This window comes from Lacerta agilis, chromosome 1 (genome assembly GCF_009819535.1).
Source record: "Lacerta agilis isolate rLacAgi1 chromosome 1, rLacAgi1.pri, whole genome shotgun sequence".
Taxonomy (NCBI): Eukaryota; Metazoa; Chordata; class Lepidosauria; order Squamata; family Lacertidae; genus Lacerta; species Lacerta agilis.
This window is the reverse complement of record NC_046312.1, coordinates 100,210,778-100,236,114: the sequence shown is the minus strand read 5'-3', so window position 1 is coordinate 100,236,114 and position 25,337 is coordinate 100,210,778. Positions and strand designations below refer to the sequence as shown.

The following is a 25,337-nucleotide window of genomic DNA, read 5'->3' as shown; positions in this document are numbered from 1 at the left end:
ATGGGAGGGAAGAATCCCCTTGTACATGCAAAGATCTCCACGTGCAAAAGAATTCATTCCGAGAAGGACCAAATCGTGTCTTTATTTTCTCATCCTCACAACAACCCTGTGAGGTAGGATGTATTTGTTGTGTAGGGAAAGGATGTTCCCACAAACTGACCTGCCTGCAAGTCAGTAGCTGAGCAGGGATTTGAAGCCTGGATTCCTAACTGCAACATTTCATCTGCCTATAGATATTGGATGGCCGCTAAAAACACATTCAAAATCCACAGGGTGGCTGAATAAAGCTGTCCCCTCCAAAAGGGGGAGCGGGAGGAACCATGAAGGCCTACTTGCAAATTTTACAAGAGGAAACTATTGTGCACTGATGAGGAATGACCTACAGGACCTCGGGGTTTTGTTTTGTTTCCACTGTATAATATTGCTAATTATTTTCTGTAAGGTCATGATGAACAAGATCCAGACAAGTTACACACATTGAAAACAATTGGGGGTGGGGGGGAAGAGCACAATAGGTTTTGCTAAGCTACAAAATTTCAGGTGTATTAAACGCTTTCTCACTAGCTGTATAGGTTTCCAAGTAATTCATACGCTGTTTGTAATGCTAATGGATACTGGTGGCCTCCATCCAGTGTGGGTTCATTGGCCACATGCAAACTGTTTCCATGCGTACACTAGAGTTTCCCCTTTGTCTTCTTCTTCTGGGCTGTGAAGGGGTCCAGAATTTCCACACACTGCACCTGTCCCCACCCAAACAAACACCCCACTTTATACTTGGGCTTAATTCAGGCATCATGGTGAAAGACACTTATCCATGACAGAAAATTAGAGGTGCCATGGGTTGTATTTAGTTAGCAAACTATAATTAGAAATAGGCTTGCAAATCCAAGGTTTGTGCCGACTATGATATATGAATTTCCAGACCATAGTTGCAAGAAGAAACCTAGTAAACTGAGTCAGACCATTGGTCCATCTAGCTCAGTAACTGTCTACACTGACCCGCAACTGCTCTCCAAGATTTCAGACAAGAGTCTTTTCCAGCCTCATGCAGAGACGTTTGTATTGAGCACTGATACCTATCTGTAATTACATAGATTCCTCCATGAATTTTCCATAGTTTATTATTGAAGAACTGATGTAGCAAGAGAAAAACCATGTAATTCACATTTTATTGCTGTGGTATGGCTTGATGTCCCAATAAATAGGATGTTTTACCAGATGCCACACTGTTTCATCTGTTTTAAAGACTCGTCATCATCAAATTGACTATTTATTTTAAAAGCAATATTAGGGGGGGAAATAGACATGAGAGTTCAATGCTTAACCTCCATATCAGAGGCAAAAAGAACAATTCCTTATTAAGATAATATGCAAAATGTACAAATTCTCCTACAAAATAGAAACTCATCCACTGACTAGAATTCCAGTAGCTAACCAAGTCAATACAACATTTGGTCATCGTGTTTGGTCTTTTTAATACTTTGAACAAGCATCTGCTGGTGTCTTCACTGTAAAAGCAGCACTCTTCAAAAACAACAGAACACAGCACCATTCTATATTTTTCCTTTGTTTAGTAGATGTCAGAGGATTCCTCTTCTTCGTTGCCATCTCAGGTGGGTGCCATCACCCTTCTAAGAGGACGAGGGAGGCATTCATGGTGAGTTCTGGCACCTCTTTTTCTAGAGAAGGTAGCACTGGTCACCATCTGAGAGACAGTCTTCATATAGCTCCAAGTGACAAATTAATTCTGTTTGACAGAAGGAGTCATGTCACAAAACAAAAATGGCGGCGATTGAAACCAGCAACAGGATACTGGCAGCCTGCCTGCCGCTGCCTGATGTCCTCCGAGCATGGACAACTGCAAATACTGCATTAGTATGATTTGTTGGTATGTCTACATTGCAGATCATCCCTTCACAGCAAGAGATGCATTCCTGTAAGTTTTAAAAGACAACATATGTTTTTTTTTTAATTAATCAATGAGTTAAATCTGCAAAAAGTTGCAAGTGAATAAAAGAAACATTCTGAAGGAGCATTTTTTTGTTTTGCTACAGTAGGCTCAACTTAAGAAAAGGCATTCCATCTATACACCATGGTAGAGGGATGCCTCTTTTTATGATGGTACCTGGCATCTGTGGGTTGGTGTTTTGTTTTGCAAGTACCTGCATTACAAGTAAGCAAGCAATCTGTTTCTTGATTTATTGCAAGGCACGTCTTTAAAATTAAAAGTTTTTAAAATCATTCATTTGATATTGTAAGGTTCGCGTGATGGCGCTTACTAGTAACGAAGCAGGAACCCAAACAGTCTTTTGGCAGTTTTATTGTGCAAAACTATTTACAGTGCGGAGCTACAAAAAGCATGTCTGTCTCAGTCGCTGGCAGAATCCGGGAGTGGCCCCTTCCAGCTCCTTCTCCAGCTTCAGCACCCCAAATCTCCACCTACCCTCCTTGCGTTTCACCCCTCTGCGCATTTGGGGCGCCAGAACTGGCGTGCTTCCCTCCTGACCAGCCGGATGAGGTGAGGTGATGGGGCTCTCAGCAGCATCCCCAAGCCCTCTCCTCTCCCGGCTGGTCCCTTCCCCTTCCTCCCCATTGGAGGTGTGGCTGCTCTTCGTGCTTCATGCATTGGGGCTCTCTGTATGCTAACGGGCCCTCCGTTCCCCTCAGTGGACCAGGTGGCAGTTCCCTGACAGATATCAATTAAAGTTGCTTCCACACCAAGTTCCTTACACTTTGCTGGAAAGGAAGTTCCACAGAGCAGTAATATGGCACTATGTTATCCAGATGCACTGTGCCTCTGTGTCAAGGAGGCAGAAAGGAACCCACTGCTCTTGAACAGAACAGGAGCTAAATGGCAGTTCATTATTATCCGTCAACCGAACTGAAAGCGGAGAAACAACAGGCGCAATGTTTCTACAGAAGTAAAAGTTGCAGTCCTCAGCAATGCTTTGCCTGTCTACATGGCATTTGTGTTGTGCAGCAAGAAACAGAAAACAAATGCCACAAATCAAGCCAGTGGGGGACCCCTGGAATATAACAATTTGGCAATGGCATTGTCTGGATTCTTTGTAAGAAATGAGTGAACGAACAGCAATAATTCCTGAGAAAAGAGCTAATTACAGCGGAAGCAACCTAAATGTCACAGCCTCATATGGCAGCAGTTTCTTTACCATAATTAATTAACGGAAACTTGACATTTTTATGCAACTGTTAAATGGATAATAAAGGGCTGAATCCCTGCTAAATGTGTGCTTTTAAACGGAAGGTTAATAATTTGTGTGATGCTCTTGACATGTGATGTGCAACCCAGAAGAATGTACACTTGCAGATTCCCATTGCCAGAAACAGAATGGTAAACCATGAGAGTGCAAAGGAAACACGCTTCATCTGTGGCCAACATTGTGGAATGTTCTGGCTTCCCCCTGCTTCAATTATCATGGTTTTTCTCCTCTACATCAGCTCTGTGAGAATAAGGCCCATTGTCCCCATTTTATAGTTGTGAGACTGAGATTCAGCCTGAATGAGATGCCAAAAGCACCCAATGAGTTCTGTAACTGAGCTGATACTTGGGCCAATGTCCTCGCACAAGATTTTTGTCAACAGGCCACACCAATTCCCAACAGTGGAGACCTCAGTCAGTGACTGAGCTACATATAAACACGCATCATTTTGTCTACTACATGCTTGCAATATCTAGGTCAAAATGTATTAACCCACATACAGATATTCCCTTAGCAGCCTGATCACAGGTGTCTGACAGTCTGGGACCTCGGCTGTCAGCAAGAACACAAGGGCCAAGGAAACCTTGCTTTTTCCAGTCTCTTAAGACAGGATTGTGTCCTTTAAAAATAAATTTTTAAAAATCAAAATTCTAGGTAAAGTTGACTGATGTTCTGCAACCTATATAAACAAATGCAAACCAAGCAAAAATTATTTTTATGTTCTGTGCAAGGTAACCAGCTTCTTCTGGAACACTAATATGTGCATAATAAGCTGCTCCTGGTGAGTGACTAAAATAAATTTAATAATTAATAATACACACTATGGCCTTTTAAACTGGGGGGGGGGGGAGGGTGGGTTACTGTTTTTGTTTGTTACGATGTTATGTATTTTTGTTTTTTTATATTGTAAACTGCCCTGTGATCCTTGGATGAAGGGCGTTATAGAAATTTAATACATCACCACCATCATCATCAATGCAGGCAACAACTATACTTGGGATGGGGATTACTGTTGTCTTCCGAGTGTAATAATTGCCTAATTTATGCCTTGGGTGTGGAGGACAGAGAGGGCACCTTGTTCTAAAGTACTTTTCTGTACACAAAACGGCAATGCTCACAGTGTGACTAGTTTCCCTGTGGTGGCGACATCCAACAAAACGGCACTCTTCTCTGGTAGCACATTTTTTAGTGACAGAGATGCTCCTTCCATGACTGGTGAAGTGATGGGCTGTCAAGCAGTACTCTGTGTCTAAGCAACCAAAAAGAAGAAGAGAAAATCAGTAATAGAGTTGAGGCAGTGAGATTCAAATCAGAGACTGGACTTTCTGACCGGAGCTCAAGATGTCTGGAGTTTTTCATAAATGGGGCTTTCTTTTCCTGCCCCCACTGCCTTTCATCACCTGGCTTGACCACAGACACATCTCTCCTTGCTTCAGAATATTTTAAAAGTTTGTTCTATTGGCTCTGAAATTAGGGCATACACTTTCTGGTCCTGTTCTTCCTTAGATGGGAAATCCCTACATATTAACATACACTCCTGCATTCCACTGGGTGCAGGTTTTCCCAAGGTACTGGAGAAGGTGGCCAGGGTATTAGCACAACCCGCCCTGCAGCCATTCCTTTGACTGGCACATTTTCCCACACAGAAGGCAAGACAGCACTGCTTGTATCTAAATGTAATCTGCGGCACACAGAGATTGGGGGTGGGTGGGTGTTACCTAGACAAAAACTCAAGGAGTGAACACAACCTTTCCACTACCAAGTCACCATTTTGTTTTCCAATAACATGTGTCAAAGGTGCCCTTCATATATTGCAGAGGAACTGCTGATTTGTGACATGTTAAACTCTTAGCATCCTATTGGTGGGTTCGGTCTTGTGGGGGCTTTCTGCGCAGTGGCTGACAAGCTGGGAATGGAAACAGTCCTATGGGAAAGAGCCTTACAGCAACAACATACGGTAAAATGAAGTTACTGATAAGCCGTATGAAGGACACCAGTCAGATATGCATGTGATTGGCTCTGTGACAAATAAGAAGCATGCCAAGTATAGCAGTGTACTCTAAAGCCAATAGTGTTAAATACCATATTTTCCGGCATATAAGACGACTGAGCGTATAAGACGACCCCCAACTTTTCCAGTTAAAATATAGAGTTTGAGATATACTCGACCGCAGATTCTCCACCCGGTGTATAAGACGACCCCCGACATTTGAGAAGATTTTCCTGGATTAAAAAGTAGTTTTATATGCCAGAATATACAGTACCTTCTTAGCCACTTCAATATCTAAAATATGGTGTGGTCAGATGGAAAAAACCAGAACAAATAACATTAAATATCTTACTGTTCCCCATGTACTTACTCTGAGGACACCATTTGTCTTCAGCCCATCTGTTACAGTTGTAATTGTCAACCACATTGTCACATGTAAAACACTTGAAGCTGCTTGGAAATGGAGTAGCTTTGAAATTAAAAAAATAAAAATAGAGAAATGAAAAGATGTAAATAGTTTCAGAATCCCAAATGTCATAACCCCAAATTCAGTTCTTCCCCAGTTAGGTTCCGGAGAGAGGGCAACCAAACAGCAATGAGCCTTGTTGAATTGCATCTCAATCCTAAGTATACTCACTATGGGCCTATTGATTTTAGAGTGGGTTTTAGGTGAGTGCAGGGGGCTGCCATGCAGAGAGGAGCTAGGAAAGCCCCATTGCCTGAGTGGAATTTTGTTCAGTTTTCTCTGCCTGCAACCGTTAATCATTTATATCCTGACTCTCACACCCAACCAAGATACTCAAAGTGGATTTCGTCTTTTGGATGCTTTCTTGATTTTATTCTTCATCTCAAGAACCCTCAGTGGCTGCATAGCCCATTGTGGGGTACCCACTGTACCAGGTTAAATAAAACAGATCAGCACTAACTAAAATACAGTGGCGCAGACAGACTTTAAATGAGGAGCCCATCCAGCCCCTGGTTTCTTGTGATACAACATCCAAAGAGCAAGGCAACAAATGGAAAACCACTGTGTTCAATAACAGATGCAAAATCTCTGCAGGATGTGTCCGAAACAACAGTACGAGAAAGATGTAGCAAAAGTAATAAAAAGAGGAACGTGCAGGTGTGCTTTAATCAAGGGTTCAACAAAAAAATTAACAACTACCAGAGACAATCAAACTGATGTTTAGCTTTTAGGTCTATTAGAAATGCATTGTGAATTCCTGATGATGATGATGATGATGATGATGATGATGATGATACAAGGGATTTCAAATAGAAAATGCCCCCAAAGTTGAAAACATATGCATAGCCAACAAAACTGCAACAAAACTGTAACTGGCTACTTACGGTCTACTGGAAGTCTCACATTATGGAAGTTGATGTTCTTGGCTAGAATCCAATTATTGGAGACTATGAAGAGCTGAACAAAAGCTGCAGCCAACATTTGATAGAGGAACGGCATGCTGTTTGTTGCACATCAAAGCATAAGGTTCTTATAACTGAGAGGAAGAAGGGGAGAAAGAATGTATCGTTACCCCAAAAAAAGCCTGAGAACTGATTTTATGTCTGGCACACTCTGTACAATACGTTACTCACATCCACCACTGCCACCACTGTTACTCCCAGCAATGTCCTAGGGAGCATACATGCATTAAAGGTGACATCAGCTCCACAAAGCTAAGCTGGCACTGCCTTCTGCTGGCCTGGTTGTAATGTACATCACAGCACTGCTACATATTACAGCAAAAGGCCATTCATAAGTGCAGCGGTTGTGATAGAGCAGAGGAGGTTAAGAAAAAAAAACATCCATTAACAAGCTTGAATGGATAAAATCAAGCTTTTTTTTAGAAAGAAAGATGAGTGCAGGTTGCAGTGGCCATTGCCAATCTGAACTGCAGGAGCATACAGGCCTCAGGTTTATTTTTTTAAAGAGGGTTCTCAATACTCTGGTCAGAATCTACAACATTATGATTTCTAGGCTGTCCATTTTCTGCTGAATGCAAAACAAGTTCACACATCGTCATTACTGCATGCATTTTAAATTTCTTAATTAATGCTTATCTATCTTTAACAGGTAACATGCATATTCAAAAAGTACCAGTTACAGGTGGGTGTTGGTCTGCCATAGTCAAAACAAAACAAAATAAAAAATGCACACGAAAGCTCATACCAAGAACAAACTTAGTTGGTCTCTAAGGTGCTACTGGAAAGAATTTTTTATTTTATTTTATTCAAAAAGTAGTTGCTCCAATAGAATTACCGGTTCCTACTTGCCTATTTTGCATCTCTCATCTTGCACAATGCCATCACCTCAGCAAGTATCAATGCTCAGTTTGAAGGTATCAGAATTCCACATGCAGATCTGCAGATGCTAATGAGAAATAAAAAGGCATTTAGTGTGATTTCTCCCACTAAAGGTCACATTTAAAGAAAAAGTCTTCATGGATAAACATTAAAGAACTTTTCCAAGTCACAAAGACTCATCTACCAAAATGGGAGGAGGGATTTGATATTGGTTACATAAAGGACAAAAAAAAAACTTAATAAGTACAGCCATACCTTCAAACCGAAGATGGATTTAATCCAAAGGTTTGGTGAAAAGATGAATATGGGACATAGAAAGCTGTGGGTCAGGCCACTGGTGTACTGAACTCATTAACACTGTCTGGCAGAGGCTGTCCTAAGTTTCAGACAGGACTCCTGTCCATCTCTCCCTGGAAATGCTGGAAGTTGAACTATAGTCCTTCCACAAAATGCATCATCAATATCACAAAGCATTTTTGCCATGAATGAAATGATTTACAACAGAATACACTTGTGTCAAAGCTTACAAGCATGCACACGGTTAATGCTGTCATGCAGGAACATTGTTGTTACTTCTGAATATTGCACAAACACAACATGGACGTGTCAGATATTAGTGGAGTGTATACGACCGCTATTCAGAGTCACCACTAGATGGCATGAGATAAGATGAGATCTGCAGAGTTTCCAAACCCCTTTTTGTACACTTGGATCTGAACTGCAGCCAGTTAAGGTGCTGGGAACCAGCCTGTGCTTCTTCTCTCACTCAACGTGCACAAGTCAAGTCAAGTTTCATTGGCTAAAAACCAATGGCCATTGCAAACATGTGAAGGTGACTGGGTATTACAGTTTATCATAGGTTATTTCCAGAAGAATGTTCCATGTTTAGCAGGCCAAATTAATCCCCAATTCTTCCTAGGACACACACAATCTTGTGTATGATATGCTTATCTCCATCTGGTCACCAAATGAATGAAAGAGTCCAATAACTAACAACACCCATATGAACATCCCAACACAACGGGCCATGTCCATACTTCAGGGTTTCTAACTTACCACGGTTTATTGGAAACTAGCTGTGTGCTGATTAATTGCTCCTGCTGTGCTCCTTCCCTGGTGCATGTGAGAGAAAAAAATCAGGAAATTGATACTAAACTTGATGTCCTGGATTGTGCACTGTTGCTCCCTGGCAAACCAGAATTACTAGCCATAAAAGCATGGTTTGTTGATTCCTGGCTACTTAAGAGGAAGCAAACAATGAACTTGGGTCTGAACATCTCAGGATGTGGTTTCTTGCTTTGCATTTCCCTGTTCACGACAAGGGAAGAGCACAGTAGAATATATCTGCTTATTCCTGATAAATCATGAGGGGAATTCAGTCAGAGCCGTCTCATCCATAGAAGCCGGTGGCGCGGTGCGCCAGGGCGCTGGGCGCCCCAGAGGCGCCCCCGCGAGCCCGCCGGCATACCGGGCTCCTCCTCCCCAACCCGCCCCCGCCCCCACGGGCAGGCGGGCACTCGCGCGCCGGCGGGCGGGCTGTAAGCCGCCCGCCCTCGCCTCCCAGAGCCCCAGCTGGAGCGGCGCGGGGCTTTGCGCGACCTTCCAGCACTCCAGCTGGGGCTCTGGGAGGTGAGGGCGGCCGGCTCGCGCTCCCGCGCGCAGCCGGCCGCCCGCCCAATGCAGCGCGAGCTGCCCAGCAGCGCCGCGCCGTCCAGCTGCGCGCGGAAGCGCGAGCCGGCCGCCCTCGCCTCCCATCCCGGAAGCGCTGGAAGGGCGCGCAGAGCCCCGCGCCGCTCCAGCGCCACGCCCCTCACCCCCCGCTCGCCCACCCCCCTCCCAAGGGGCGGCAAGCGCGGGAGGGAGGCGGCGGAGAGGCGGCATGGCGGGGGCGCCGGAGGGATAGCCGCGCCAGGGCGGCAGATCCCCTTAAGACGGCTCTGAATTCAGTGTTGCACTAATCGTTCTGTCAGTGCAAGCATTTTGGCTTGCCACACAGAATGATGCCCCCTCTCTTCCCCAGTACCATGTGCTTTTCCATGGGTTCTTCTGATCTACCCCCAAGCCAATGTTGGGGGGCACAGGGGGAGGAGATGGTGGAAAGCCCTATTGCACAAGAAAAAGTCATAGCACAGGGCTTCTGCTGACAGGATGCATTAGTTGAATCCTGCCCCATGGAAGCAATGCTGACTTACTGTGACATGTAAACATGCCCAGAGTATATACTGTTGCACAAAAACAAGTCCAATTTCTTAGCAAAGCTTTTTAGAATAATTCCAGCCACCAATACCAAGTAGAAAGTGCTTTTTTTCTCAAAGGATGTTGGTTTTCCTTGCTGCCAGGGGTGCCAACTTGAATAAAATATTGTGGGGGCCCAAGGTAAGCCCTGCCACGCATAATCGATCACATGATGCAGGGCGCGCACACCACTTTAATAGGAATGCCCATCAACTTTGTGGGGGCCCAGCCCCCTCAAATATTTTATTGTGGGGGCCGAAGCCCCAATGGCCCCTAGGAGTTGGTTCCTATGTTTGCTGCAGACCAGTATAAGGAGGCACACACCGTTCTTTAAAAATATTATCTTAGATCTTGTCTACTTAGAACCATGCATTATTTTTGCTTTATTTTCCATTTGAGTTGACAACTATTTATCCCTGATGCACAACTGAAGAGCGGTAACAGGAGTAGACTCACCCTTGAAATATTCTAAAGCTTTGCATAGCTTTGACCGTACACAGTGTTGCAACACAGAGAACTTTGTTTCTCCCAGTCCTTGAAACTATTGTTTCTGTTCTCTCTCATTCTGTACTCTTCAAATACCAAACTAGTCAAAGAATCTTGGGCCATAATGTAGGGTATGTACACATTAGCAGATCGGGGTCCCAGCAAAGTCATTTTCCTCTGCTACATTTTAAGTCACATCACCAATGCCCATTACCTTATTTGTTTCAGTGCACCAAACTCCAGTTCACTGAAGCTGTAATCAGCGCATGCGTTGTAATCTGCACATGCGCAACGGCTGCCTGAACTGGTTTCCTATGGATTGTGGCTAGCGTCATGTGTACTCAGCTTCCACCACCAGTGTTGCAAGTGCGCTGGAGCTGAATTAAGTGGTAATACAGACAAAGCTTTATTTCTGAATAGCTCACTTAATGTTTGCTCTGTGAGGGTGGGGCACTGATACCCTTCAATGCAGGGCTTATCTGTCGCAGAAAAACAACCAGCTTTTATGGAAGCAAGGCATGACACAGAGCTTCTGACAGCCAACACTCACCTTAAAACACAAAACTGCACCTGCACCACCAAACAAACATTTCACTCTAGACCTTGTTGCTTCAGTATGAGCCACTTTGAGGAAAGCAAACAATGCAAGCTAAGACCAGCCTTTGCCTACCTGCTGCCCACAAGGTGTTTTGGATAGTAATTCTCATCAGCCCCAGACAGCATAGATTTTCTCCACTCTGAAACATCCCTGTACAGTTGTTGGTTTTTTAAGAAAACAAAACAAAACAAAAACTCATGGCATGTTTTCCTGCAATCCTAATACCTCATCTAGGATGCTTACTGTCACTGGCCTGAACAAGCCTATTCTCTCTTCTCTACCTCCATCTTGTTATCTCCTTCCTTGCTTCTCAGGCTAGTATCTTAACATTTTGTATATCCTGGAATCCCATGGGTTCTTGCTTGGTTGCTTAATATATATATATTTTTTCTGTTGATTTACAAACTTGCATACATCAACACACTTAGGGAGTCCCCTGAGTATGTGGAAACCACTGACTTATTTTTTAGTTAGCCCATTTACTTTCCAGACTGACTAATGCTTGACTGTCTGGGTTTACTATCAGAGACGTGATTCTCAAAACTCTCCTCAGCTCCTCAGAAGGACCACTTGAAAAATGCTGAGAGCCTTGGTGGGACCGCTAAATGATGTTTCTGCCAGTTGCTGCCACAGTTTGAGAACCCCTCTAAAAGGGAATTGCCTAAATTTGAACAAACTTTGGATGTAATATTCTTTCCCTTCTTCATTTAAAAAAAAAAAAACTAGGCACAGAAATCTGGAGAGCTCAGTGATTTAACCCCCCCTCCGTGTGTGTGTGTGTGTGTGTGTGTGTGCGTGCGTGTGCATACACCCAGGTGATGCTGTAATTACTCAGTTTTGGAATTGTCTATTTTTATCAGAAATTTTCTGCCCTCCAACCTAAATACTCTAATGTGGAATGTATAGCTATTTTTTCCTCTACACACAGAGTTCTTAATTTAAATCTGCCCATCCCAGGTTACATATTAAAAGCCAGCCAAGTTAATAAATCCTTTGGTCAATAAAGTCTCTGTATCTCAAACATTTACACTGCCACTACCCCAAAGGGAACGAGCCTGGATATTTCCAGAGATTTCTGCCCACCATCCACGACTTCATTAATCAAATTGTTTTTGCACGGCAAATGGTGTGCAGCGGCCTGTGAAAGTATCTGCTACTACAATGCGAACTGAACAAATGCACTGTTTAGGGTTTTTTTTAACCAGTTGTTCCTGGAAGCTATCGTTGTTGTTGTTTTGCAACTGAAAATTGTAACAATCCAAGCCATTTCAGCTGCTACTTGAAATTAAAAACCTAAATGGAGTCACCAACTGTGAAAAACTACGGTCTTGTTTAAGTCTTGTAAAAGACTGATAAGAGCATAAAGCAGAAACAACTGGTGTTAATGTGTTGGAATATAGTATTTCAACATGTGTGTTTTTTGTTTTTAATGAAACACAATCTCTTTATCATTACCTAATGCAATATATATGCCACTCTTTTTCTTTTCTTTTTTAAAGGGGAAGATAAATAGTAGTGTGGTACCTTAGAGATTAATTTATTTATTCTGGCATGAAACTTTGCGAGTGACATCCTGCTCCATTAAATATAAATAATATAAACTGAACTGAAGTGGAAGCCATGTAGTTTTGGTACACTGAGATTACCCAAAATCAAGCCTTTCTATTGCTGTATATTTTGTTTCTATGTACTGTTTCAGCATCAGAACATTTATGTCATGAGTGGAGAACTTGGGTTCCTCTAGATGTTGCCTGAACAATGGTCAAGGATGATGGGAGTTGCGGATCCAACAATATCTGGAGGGGCACAAATTTTCCATCCTTCCTACATCCTTATCTCCCCCACCCCAGTTGTGAAAGCCCCACCAAACAGCTGATTGTTGGCAATAGCGAAGTGCTGTACACAGGGTTTTGCAATTGCTGCCAACCAGCTGATTGACAGTGCCTACATAGCCCCTTTGTCACAGCCACATCTTTCCTTCCCCATACCTGACGTCAGATGTAGGGCCAGTGGGTGTGGTAAAATGGGGTGCTGTCCCTATGGGCTGGACATTTCCCATCCCTGCTATATGCCAAATTAGATCCCATACCCTTATGTATGACTGAGAGAGCAAGGAGGAATGCAAGTACAGTGGGCGCTCGGGTTGCAAACGTGATTCGCGCGGGAGGCACGTTCGCAACCCGCAGTGCTGCATCTGCGCACATGCGAGTTGTGATTTGGTGCTTCTGCGCATAGCGCAATTTATCGCTTCTGTGCATGCACCTAAACCTGGAAGTAACCTGTTCCGGTACTTCTGGGTTTGGCGCAGTACGCAACCCAAAATCGCACAACCTGAAGCGGCCGTAACCCAAGGTATGACTGTACTTGAACCAAGATTTTGAATTTCTGATTCATATTGAACCAGATTAAAATTTAAATGAAGGGCTGAATGATTGACAGGGAGTTTTGTTTTCCTAAGCATGATAAAACCAACTTATGTGTGGATAACAAGTGGATGCAAGTCTTCTCCCCCGCTTTCTTTACCATTTTAGGTGGCACACCTGTGCTTCAGAAAGGGGTCTTTGTTCTCTCTCATTCCACTGCTGTCCCCTCTCCCTTGCTTTTCTTTCTTCAAGCTTGTTCCCTTTTTTTACTGCCTCTGGTTTCTCCTTTTGCAACTAAACAATCCTTCAGGGTTGTGGGGGAGGTGTCTAATATATGACAACTGTGGTTATGTCCAATAAAAAATATGGCAATCTTCCTCTCTATAACCAACATGCCACGCATCTCTGAATTGAACTGAACCCTGACGTTTCATTAACAGCTCATTCTTCAGACATCGGTGACTCAAAGGGGGGAGGGGGAAATGTGTGTAAACAGCTGCAGTTCAAGTTCACTTCTTTTTAAAGTTTCACTCGCTTGTCTACACTACAGCAGAGCCTCGTTTGGGTTAGGCATGTTTGTACTTACACTTAACTGAAAGTCCAGTCTGATTCCCGGCTTTCAAAGGAACACAGACTGCTGGTAAAGGACTGCAGGGCAGCATTTGCAACTACACCTCCCAGGACTTCAGTGCTGCAACCCACAGAGGCAGCATTCCCCTGCATGTGTCTGAATGTTCCCTTTCTGGCTGCACGCATTTCCACTGGGAGAGCCCTTAAACGTGTCCTTGCTGAGACGCTCTCCTGCTCTCTGCTATCAGAAGACCAGTTCAACACCGATGGTAAAGAAAGAGTAAACCTTAGCACGGTGTTGTAAAGCATGATTACAATTGTAAAGCAACCCGTGGTCTCTTGATGAAGGGCAGTATAGAAATTTACTAAATGATGACGATGCTGCTTTGTGAAATAACATGGACCAAGGGATAAGAAGGGTTCCAAAAATGAGGGGTTCAGCATCCTGCTTCTCTTGACTAGCAACAGGATTATGTAAAAAGGCAGTGACCCGCTTAAAAAAAAGCAGGAAATGAAAGAGAAATCCCTCCCCTCTCCCTTGCCAAGTGCAATATCTTCTCCCCTACCTGCACCTTCCAAGGAGCAGATCAATGGAAGAAGAGGCTCTGGCCTGGCACTGAAGACAGAAGGCTGAGATACAACCTCCTCCTTCTCCTTCTCTCTCTCTCTCTCTCTCTCTCTCTCTCTCTCTCTCTCTCTCCCTATATTGGTAAGGAGATTTAAGTGGGGAGGCATTGGTATTCCCCCAACTGCAGTTTGAAGCAATATAGGCCATTCTGCCACCTCAGGACTTTACACCTCCCTCATCCCATATACTGTGGTGGACAGGCAGTGGGAAGGAGATACAGATGGTTTGGGTTCTGGGAAAGAGAGTCAGTGGTGGCAACAGAAAATGTGCTGAAGGAGGGGAGAGGCAAAGTACATATCTGGGGCGGGCAAGCACTGTCACCATGTTAAGATTTCTGAAAAAGAAACAACAGTGTATTTCACATTGGCACTCCCATCCATTCAAGTCCCATTACAGGGTGGCGCTGTAGGTTAAACCACAGAGTCTGGGGCTTGCTGATCAGAAGGTCGGCGGTTCGAATCCCCACGACAGGGTGAGCTCCCGTTGTTCGGTCCCAGCTCCTGCCCACCTAGCAGTTCGAAAGCACGTCAAAGTGCAAGTAAATAAATAGGTACCGCTCCAGTGGGAAGGTAAACAACATTTCCGTGCGCTGCTCTGGTTCGCCAGAAGCGGCTTTGTCATGCTGGCCACATGACCCAGAAGCTGTATGCTGGCTCCCTCAGCCGTTAACGCGAGATGAGCGCCGCAACCCCAGAGTTGGACATGACTGGACCTAATGGTCAGGGGGTCCCTTTGCCTTTACTATCTTTGATGGAATTACCCAGTAGGTATGCTTAGGACTGCAGGCTTGTTTAATTTTATTATTAAACTGCAACTTGCATGAGAAGAGTGCCTTTCCTTCAAGCAATCACATACGTTGATTTGATTGGGAGATGGGAAGAGGCAAGACACTTGTCTACTAGGGGATACTTGGGTTTAGCTCCAAGAACAGTGAGGCAGATTGTGTACTTCCTCTGAAGCTGATCCAATCCAACTACAAATAAAGCAACTCACACCCAGGCATCCAAACCGTGTGTATCAACGCTTCCTGCAGCCAACCTTACCCCAACCTTGGGTCTCCATATGCTGGGTCCCCATCATTCCAAGCCACCACAGCTAATGGTCATGGATGATGCAGGTTGTAGTCCATCAGTATTTGATGACCTAGTGTTAGAGGAGGTTGCTAGAGAACGTGGGATTTTGTACAAAGTTTTGAGATGTGTATGAAGAGCAGGTCACCCGAACATCACACTATTTTCTGGTCTGCACAATCCAGTCCTTGGTAATTCACATGCAGTGTTGCACCCCCTAGTACCCCCATAAACACTCGTTTTTCTTGCTTTGTCACAATTCCACTGTATGGCCTCATTCAGCCCTACTGTCTCCAGAGGCTTCATTAAGACTGATCTGATTAAAGGGAAACTAAACTAAATCAACAGATCAACTGAAGTATGTTAATAAGAACTTCCTAAAAAGAGGGCAACATGCTTCACTTACTTCATGCCTGAAAACAAGATAATAAAGTAGAGATGCCTCAAGGTAAAGTCTCTCTCTCTCTCTGTGTGTGTGTGTGTGTGTGTAGGTGGGTGCTCCCTCCAGTGTGGTATGCTGCACACTCATGTTAATAAAATGTACCTGGAGTTTTTACCCCCAACCTGCATACCTTTCACTCAGATATAAATCAGGAGCATGAAAAGGAAAGGAAGAGAAAAGCAGGTGGGGACACTACAGTGTCTCAAAACGATTAAAATTCCAGCTCTATGTGGTTCTGCACACAGTAATTCAGCACTGGTATTTGAAAAACTGATCCCTGATTTCAGCAAAAGCAACCTTAAATTAGGAAGGTTTCAACATGGTAATGCTTAGTGATGAAAAGGTAAGATAGATGAATAACCAGGAGCAATCTTGATTAACCTACCTCTTGTTCACCCTGATAACATATGAGTAGGGATGGGCAAATCTTGCAATTTCAGTTTCTTGTTTTTCCAATGTCAAGTTCAGTTCCCCACATTTTCATGAGAGTCTGTAAACTTCTTCTTTTTTAATAGAAAACGCTCACAAGAATTTGTCAGGATTTTAGGTCACATTTCTCCTAATATGCATATTTTTGCAAGCACTTTCCTGTTTTGGTATGTTATTTCCAGCAATATAGGCATTGGTTTCTTCTTCTTACTCTTTTAATAAAACTCTTTTTATTTACCTTTCATATGCTGTATATAGGTAACTAATATCCAGTGCAGATAAGTAATGCAATGAGTATACAGAGGTAAACGACGCAACAAGGATAAACGAACATCTATAAGCAGAAAATAGCAACAGCAACAAACGTTCCCTCCCCCACTGCATTTCTATATACACGCTCCCCTAATATACACACACTGAACACGTTATTTGGTTGGAGAGCCACACTGCAAAATTCAGAGTAGTGCACATTTTGAAGAATAGCTATGTTTTGGGTTTTGCACGTTGTTTTGGGACATGCAAATTCGCATTAAAACTGAACTCAATTCTTTTATATAAGATATGAGTTTTGCAGTCACCATTTGGTTTTCGTACTAATGTTATGTCCTGTGGCCAATATGAAAATAAAGCTAGGTAGGCAATACAGTATATCATGGTGTTGTCAAGCCCTGCTAAACTTGAGGAGATGCTGAGTGTCATTGCTGAGTAAAGGTTTCCTTGGTGTTCTATACCAGGCTTCCTCAACATCGGCCCTCCAGATGTTTTTGGCCTACAGCTCCCATGATCCCTTGCTAGCAGGACCAGTGGTCAGGGATGATGGGAATTGTAGTCTCAAAACATCTGGAGGACCGAGGTTGAGGAAGCCTGTTCTATACAGTAGAATGGATTAAATTCCTTGGGGCTTTGAGGCATCCCATGAAACTACTCCAGCACTATGATGTTGATTTGAGACAATACTTCAATAGCCTTAGTTGCCAATTACCCAGCTGTTTATATTACACTTCAACAAGTCCAGATTTGCTTCAGAGTACAAAATTGTGCCGTGTCAGATAAGAAGACTGTGCAGGTTTGTTTTATTTTTTGCACATATTACACATCACATCTGACATGGCATGGCACTTGTGTGTTGAACGCAAAATGTAAAGTCAGAATTATCTGATTGAAATGAGTCAGCTCGTCTTGCATGGGTGCTAAGTGAGAAGTGGCCTTTTTAAAGCATATTTTTTAAAAGCAGGGACACTGAAGCTAAGGTTAGTATTCCACCATTGCAAAGATTTATTCTTGCAAAACAGACTGTTCTCCCTCCCCCCCCCCGCCCATCCATTCTGGGTCCCCCCCCCAAAAAAACTCTCCAGATGTGGGGATGGCGCAAGGCCACACAAGGGGGGGGATCCACTTGCACTAGAATGAGAAGTTAGCCGAATAACACCTAAGAATGCTTAACATGTTTTTAAGGCTGCAAATTTATGCACATTTAACCCCACTGAACAGCAGAACAGAAGTATAACATACATGGATTTGTGCTAAGATAATGAGACTCTACAAATAGTGTTTTGTCTCTAGCTTTGCTAGTTTGTTCTAAAGTCTATCCCAGGGCTGGCCCACCCATGACGCAAGGTCAGGCAAATGCCACAGGTGGCAGGATCTGCAAGAGCAGCAGATCTCAATGCAGCTCTTTATTTTCCCACCCCCTTGTTCCTGATGTAGAGCTTCATTCCTCCTTCCCTGGAGGGGTGCCATTTTGTGGTTAGCCTCAGGTGCCAAAATGTCTTGGTCCAGCTCCGGTCTATCCTTTTACTCATTTAACCCCCAGTCTGCAACCATGAGTACTGCTGCTACAAGACTCCCAACGCTGCACATTTCTCCTGATCTGGTGAAATTGGGGTGTGCTTTATACGAAAGATGACACAACATGAGTTGCACAGCAGCTGTGTCGAAAGAGTGTATATAATCATTCACAAAATTCTCCTGCGCTCCTAAAATCTTTTCTGCCAACTGTCAGCCTGCGGCAATTTTTTACAGGTGAGTTATAGCTTTCACTCTTGAAAACTGGGAGGGGTATATAATGGAGCTACTGACAAACCGTCTTAATTACTACTGCTTTGAAAAATATGTTAGAAAGAAAGTCATAAAAGCCCCACATCCAAACCCCCAAAAGAGATTAAATCAGTAAGAATTCCTTTGCTATGAAACTACCATATGGGTATACATACAAAGGGAAATCTACATTATGCCCATAAATCAATAGATCCCTTTGATCCCTGTGTAACCTGATGAATTCTATGGCCCTGATTTACACACCAGGTGGTGGCAGGCAATTGTCAATTGGCAACCAAAAAGGAAAAAAGAGAGAGAAAAAGAAAAGTAAACAGCAGCCAGCAGGTTTATTACAGACCAAAATGTTCACAATAGCCTCTGGAAATCAGGACGTCATTCTTCTTTTCTTGATGTGCACATATTGATCATGAACTGAATCATGTCGTTCAAATGCCAGCAATAAAAAGCAACATTCTAATCTAGTTCAGGGCTTATATGGAGTCACAGAAACTACTGTGGCAAGAGTGAAAATTCAAGATTCATAAGCGTTTGTCAAGGACAGAATACAGGCACAGAGCAAGTTTTGTTTGTTTTTTATGTCCATGTAAACCCCAGTCACAATTTGGCACCCCTTTTATTGAAGTGAGAGAAATTTATGTGCTTGCTTTACCCTTCCAGTAAAATCAAGGAGACAGGAAAGTGCCAGACTCTGGGAGGGGTGTGATCCTATTGTTTCACCCCCCAACATGGGCAACTGTTAGAAGACTGAAACAATTGTACAAGCCCCTGTCATATACTAAACCCCTGCTGGCTTGCACAAAAAGAACAGAGTAAAATTACTAGCACTTAAAGCAGACTGAGCATTTAATTCTTGGTTATTAGGCATGTATAATTTCCTGCAATTTAGACACTGCTGCTGGTTGCCTCTTTGATGTTCCATAGTTTTAAGGTTGAGGAAGGACCACCACTAGCAGCACCATCTCAGAAAACGTGGCTCCTTGTTCTTTCATTTGTACTTGTTTGCTCATAGCACTGTGGGTGGAGGGGGAGAGGAAATCTCTTTTCTTTACATATTAAAATTGCTCTCAAGTATGCAGTTAGCAAAGCTTGTCCTAACAAATCAGTGGCCACACACATAAAGCAATCTCCAAGAGTCTCCTCCAGCACCATAATTCAAAAGCATCAATTCTTCGGCGATCAGCCTTCTTGATGGTCCAGCTCTCACTTCCGTACATTACTACTGGGAAAACCATAGCTTTAACTATACGGACCTTTGTTGGCAAGGTGATGTCTTTGCTTTTTAAGATGCTGTCTAGGTTTGTCATTGCTTTTCTCCCAAGAAGCAGGCGTCTTCTAATTTCGTGACTGCTGTCACCATCTGCAGTGATCATGGAACCCAAGAAAGTGAAATCTCTCACTGCCTCCATTTCTTCCCCTTCTATTTGCCAGGAGGTGATGGGACCAGTGGCCATGATCTTAGTTTTTTTGATGTTGAGCTTCAGACCACATTTTGCGCTTTCCTCTTTCACCCTCATTAAAAGGTTCTTCAATTCCTCCTCACTTTCTGCCATCAAGGTTGTATCATCAGCATATCTGAGGTTGTTGATATTTTTTCCGGCAATCTTAATTCCAGTTTGGGATTCATCCAGCCCAGCCTTTCGCATGATGAATTCTGCATATAAGTTAAATAAGCAGGGAGACAATATACAGCCTTGTCGTACTCCTTTCCCAATTTTGAACCAATCAGTTATTCCATATCCAGTTCTAACTGTAGCTTCTTGTCCCACATACAGATTTCTCAGGAGACGGATGAGGTGATCAGGCACTCCCATTTCTTTAAGAACTTGCCATAGTTTGCTGTGGTCGACACAGTCAAATGCTTTTGCGTAGTCAATGAAGCAGAAGTAGATGTTTTTCTGGAACTCTCTAGCTTTCTCCATAATCCAGCGCATGTTTGCAATTTGGTCTCTGGTTCCTCTGCCCCTTCGAAATCCAGCTTGCACTTCTGGGAGTTCTCAGTCCACGTACTGCTTAAGCCTGCCTTGTAGAATTTTAAGCATAACCTTTCTAGCGTGTGAAATGAGTGCAATTGTGCGGTAGTTAGAGCATTCTTTGGCACTGCCCTTCTTTGGGATTGGGATGTAAACTGATCTTCTCCAATCCTCTGGCCACTGCTGAGTTTTCCAAACTTGAGAACAAACTTAGTTGGTCTCTAAGGTGCTACTGGAAGGATTTTTTTTATTTTTTATTTTGTTTTGGCTTTCCAGAGGGTTAGCTATGCTAATCTCTGGCAGCAAAAGCAACAAAGAGTCTGGTGCCACCTTCACTAATAACAAATTAGTGTGGCATATGCTTTTATGGACTAGACTCCACTTCCTCTGGTAAAGTACAGTGGTACCTTGGTTCTCAAACTTGATCCGTTCTGGAAGTCCATTCCAAAACCAAAGCATTCCAAAACCAGGGCGCGCTTTCCCATAGAAAGTAATGCAAAATGAATTAATCCATTTCAGACTTTTAAAAACAACCTCTAAAACAGCAACTTAACATGAATTTCACTATCTAACAAGACCACTGATCCATAAAATGAAAGCAATAAACAATGTATTGCAGTTACACAATCAATCAATCAGTAGCTGAACTGCGTTCCACGCAATCACAAAAACAAAAATGCAAAATAATTAGCAAAATCAGACAGACCTCAGCATAACACTCAAAACGGAAGTGTGGCACTCAAAATGGAAGAGTAACACTCAAAAAGGAGCACGTTTGGCTTCCGAAAAACATTCACAAACCGGAACACTTACTTCCGGATTTGCAGTGTTTGGGTTCCAAGCTGTTCTGAGTACCGACTTGGTACCACTGTATCTATTTTCATTGTTACTTATTCAAAGATATACAAAAGTTTATACCCAGCACAATGTTATCTTTTTATAATACTCCACTTCATCCAATGTAGTAAAAACGAAACAAAAGAAAACCTATGCCACATTCAATTTGTTAAATCTTTAAGGTGCACCCATGAACTCTTAGTTGAGATTTCCAGTTTTAACTTGTAAATATAAAGCAAAAGCAAAAGCATTTCAGGCCTCAGGCTTGCTGTGTCATCTCCCTGCCTGAAACCCTGGAGAACCACTGCCAGCCAATGGAGACAATACCTGGCTACATGGACCAATGACCTGACTTAGTATAAGGCACTTATTCTGCATCTGTGCCAATCCTGTACATTCATCTAGGTTTACCAGGGCAGGTATTATTTATCCCTAAAGCACATTCCGAGTTCGTTCCGTAACTCACTTTTCTCTACGGGCAACCATAAAAGGATAGGTTTCTCACTCCCCCAGAGTATGATTATCACAGTATCAGGTCAAAGGTTAAATGCCCTAAATCATGTCGGTTCAGGTGAAGAAGGCAGCACTGCTTTGTAATGATTTTGCAAGAAGGGCTTGCAATTTTGCTTCTTAAGAGCAGAGGTGTTTGCTAGCTGTAGCCAGTGCACAAAAGATAACAAGAGATAAGCATAAAGCTAGGAGCATAATAAAGCTGTGCAGATAACAGTACTCTCAGAACAAACTCAACAATTAATAACCAGTGACAGGAACACAAATGTGATGGTGACGATGCAAATGCAAGAGAAATACTAAGCTTGCTTTACTGCTGTTCTACTGCTTTTGTAACGTGTACTTGAAAACCGAGACCTGGCAGGATAGGCAATGAAGTCAGATAGTAGCTGGGTATGCAAGTTTTTATGACCCAAAATGTGCAGGTCTACAAGACGTTTTCGGTAACAAAAGCAGCTTGGAAGATTGGGAGGACAGTTCACATATTAACCGCTACTTGAAGAGTATCAAGCATTGGTTTCAATGTAACCACCCACCCAAAGTTGTTAAAGAAATATATTTCCGCTGTTGAATGGTTGTTACCTGTTGGAAAACTTTGACTGTAATGGAAAATTCATTGCAATTTGCTGCTATTGTTTAATGAATTACTTAGCTGCCCTTCGCCATAAGGTCCAAGAGTAGATTACAAAATTTAAAAGTGCACTGTTTTAAAAAGTTTAACACAAATTACAGGTGCAAGACTGGAGGTGGATCATAAAAATATAGATCTCAAGTGTCAGGGTAAGAAGACTGGTGGAATTTCAGGGATTCACCTAATTATACCTGTCACACACAATTCATGAGATGTCTTCTACTGAAAAAATATATAGCTTTAATATACATATTAAATTATATATGTGTGTGTGTGTCAGCATTCTACCTCCCTTTGCTGTCAGAGGCAATTGTTTAGAAATCTAAGATCCCGCCCACCTCAGTTCAAACTCTTATCCACACCTGGACCCCCTTTTTTCTTACTACCAAATGTCTAGATTCCAGAGTCTTCCATATGTGTTCGTGTATTATGGTATAAGCACTTCTTGAAATGGAGGAGAGGGGAATAGCCTTTGCAGTCAGGAAGGCATATCTTCATAGTTCCTCTTGGCATTACTGACCCAGGTTTTTGCAATCAGATTTAGTGTCAGGAATAACGTAGTCCTGAGCACAGCAGAGTCAACGCAGGTTTTCTGGAAGCTTCTGGCTGTAGAGCATTGACTGGACAGCACAACGCAGGAACTCAGCAACTACACTTTGGATAACTATATACAGCATTTATTGAAGCAACAAGTATCCATAAGTTACTATATACAGACTTAGGAAATAAAAGAAACAAAAGTAAAACCTGTCTTCTCTGTCTCTCTCTCTCTCTCTCTCTCTCTCTCTCTCTCGCAACCTTCATTAACCAAACTACACAACACTACAGAAAACCCCACACAGAGCTCATCTCTTTAGGAACTCCTTAACCAATCACAAGGTAGTTGCTAAGGGTCTAGAGAGAGTAGATCTTGGCTTTCAGCCAACAGTTAATTGCCAGAGGTGGATAGCTGACTTTCTGCACATAGGCACTTTGAAATCTCTAACAGTTCTAGCTTCCAGTGGCTTCCGGTCAAGATGGCGGAAGGCCAGGCAGTCATCTCCAGAGCTCCACAGATTTTAACTGAGTTTTAACTCTAGCCCTAATATGCCCGATGTGTATTTTACAGACAGGCATAAAACTGCTTGCAACATATACTCCTTCTAATGCCTTCCTTCACCATTTCAAGGCTAAGCAGAAGCTACTTGGGAAGCCAACCGCAGGCCACAGTGGAAGCATGTCAGCACAAAGTAGCTGAGAAAGGCATGCCACAGGACTGACCCCACGAGGTCTTTCTGGGAAAGAAAAGTGATAAAATGTATTCCCACCTTATTCACAAGTAGCTCTCCCATTAGTAAGCAAAGATTCCAGCCCTTGGCTTGCAACATACAGCTCCAGGGCACCAAAGATGCCAAAAGTGGGACATTCTGGAAGACCACAGCAGCAAGATTTATTTCATGTTGTTAAATCACGATGAGCAAAAGGGTGGTTTTCCAAACTAGGAAATGAGGTAACGACTAGTTTGATAATAAGTAAAGTTCATTAAGTTCAACACAGAATATTCATCCATATTTTATTTTCTTTGTTGCCTCAGGTTAGCTAATATCACAATGCTTCCTGGATGTTTAATTCACCCCATCAGCGCTCCCTGTCAATACTCAAAGGTCTGCAATCTGGCCATTTCAGTCTCAACCAGTGTTTCTTGTTTAACCTTGCACATAGTATAGTACAGAAGATTTACCAATGCTATATATTGAAAACAAAGCAAAGGTAAATTTTTCAAGCCAAGTTAGACAGACATTGTTTGAATTTCCATTTATTCCTCCTCTTAGCCCCTGGTAGAAATTACCAGTAGTTTAAATATCCCTCATTGGATTAGCAACAGTGGGTACCATAGGAAGCACAGAATTAACCTGAGGAGTCCAACGTGTACACTAGATTGGCTGCACACAGCTCAAGGTTTAGAATTTCATGCAAATGCTTGATCATGCAACTTCAGAGAATAATGGAGAAAATACCTGGTGGGTTGGTCACAAAATAAAACTAATGGCTTGCCCACTCCAGAGCAAAATGTGGAGTGCGGGGGGAGCGCACCGCCCCCGGTAGCACGATCCCAGTGGGGTGCCATCACGGCTGCCACCCACCAGCGCTGGGTGCCACACCCCTGCAGGCAGCACACTGCCTGTCAGGCCCTCAGGACTGTACTCAAACCTTCTTCCTAGGCTACAGCCCTCAATAGCCCTGCTTTGTACACCTCAAGTATTTTTGTTTGGTTGGAATGTATCGCTGAACTTTGATAATGCCTCTTATTTGTCCAGATGTATGTGTATGTAGAAACTAGGTGACTGTACAAAGGCACATCTTCACATGATTTTCGGTTTCACTCTGCTGGAAAAGCTGCCATCCTGGCTTGCACAATGCTCTGTTGTGTTCAGTGCAAATTCTCTCTAGGAGCTGCATCTAATGGTGTCTTTGCCTTAGTGGAAATTGCTTCCACTTGTCAAAGAAAGTTTTACAAGAGTAGAAAACTGAATTCACTGTAGTTTTACTGAAGACAGGAAGGGGTAAAAAAAATAATCCATGTAGATTAACAGCCTTGGTTTAGTGAGAAGCATATTAAGATAGTCAAGTAACAGATAACTTCTGACACATAGCAACATAGCCAAAATAATTATAAGGACAAGAATTTTGGGAGCTGTTTGCTATACGTCCACACTATCCCTCCCACACTCGGAGGCACCTTAATCACCCTGCAGACTTCATCCCATATCTCCCTTTGATAAGAGAGAGGGAGAAGAATGTCTAGGAGGCATTCCTTCTGTACCAGTGATGGGCCACTTGGAAGAGACAAGAGAATGCTACAGAAGCAACTTTCCTGGTGTTATTAGAAAGCACCACAGGAGAAACCAGAAGTGCAAACTGCTGCTGCACAAGAGACAGCTGCTGAACAGCCGCCAATCATTCCAGATTGTAAACTATCTTCAGAACCATGCCAAAGAAGTCAGAGAAGAGA

The 25,337-nt window shown here is 43.0% G+C and overlaps 1 protein-coding gene across 3 annotated transcripts; it reads right to left on the bottom strand.

Annotated features, from left to right (window-relative positions):
• Nucleotides 1–1,455: 1,455 nt before the first annotated feature.
• Nucleotides 1,456–10,993, bottom strand: LYPD6B (LY6/PLAUR domain containing 6B). Of its 3 annotated transcripts, none has more exons than XM_033164471.1 (6): nt 10,910–10,993; nt 7,481–7,585; nt 6,562–6,713; nt 5,582–5,680; nt 4,340–4,470; nt 1,456–1,934 (listed from the first exon to the last, which is right to left on the bottom strand). In XM_033164471.1, exons 3-6 carry the CDS (start codon nt 6,674–6,676, stop codon nt 1,770–1,772), a joined length of 510 nt encoding a protein of 169 aa, XP_033020362.1. In that variant the 5' UTR covers nt 6,677–6,713; nt 7,481–7,585; nt 10,910–10,993; the 3' UTR covers nt 1,456–1,769. The 3 variants fall into 3 exon arrangements, with proteins under 3 accessions (XP_033020362.1, XP_033020352.1, XP_033020370.1); XM_033164461.1 differs by having other exon boundaries at nt 7,485–7,585; XM_033164479.1 differs by having other exon boundaries at nt 7,489–7,585.
• Between the last annotated feature and the right edge of the window lie 14,344 nt (nt 10,994–25,337).

Excerpts from the sequence above, each read along its gene's own strand:
- LYPD6B (XM_033164471.1), bottom strand. The coding sequence starts at position 6,676 with ATGCCGTTCCTCTATCAAATGTTGGCTGCAGCTTTTGTTCAGCTCTTC. Across the intron at positions 5,681-6,561 it reads TGTGAGACTTCCAGTAGACC|CTACTCCATTTCCAAGCAGC; the intron begins GTAAGTAGCCAG and ends TTAATTTCAAAG. Across the intron at positions 4,471-5,581 it reads AGACAAATGGTGTCCTCAGA|ACACAGAGTACTGCTTGACA; the intron begins GTAAGTACATGG and ends TTGGTTGCTTAG.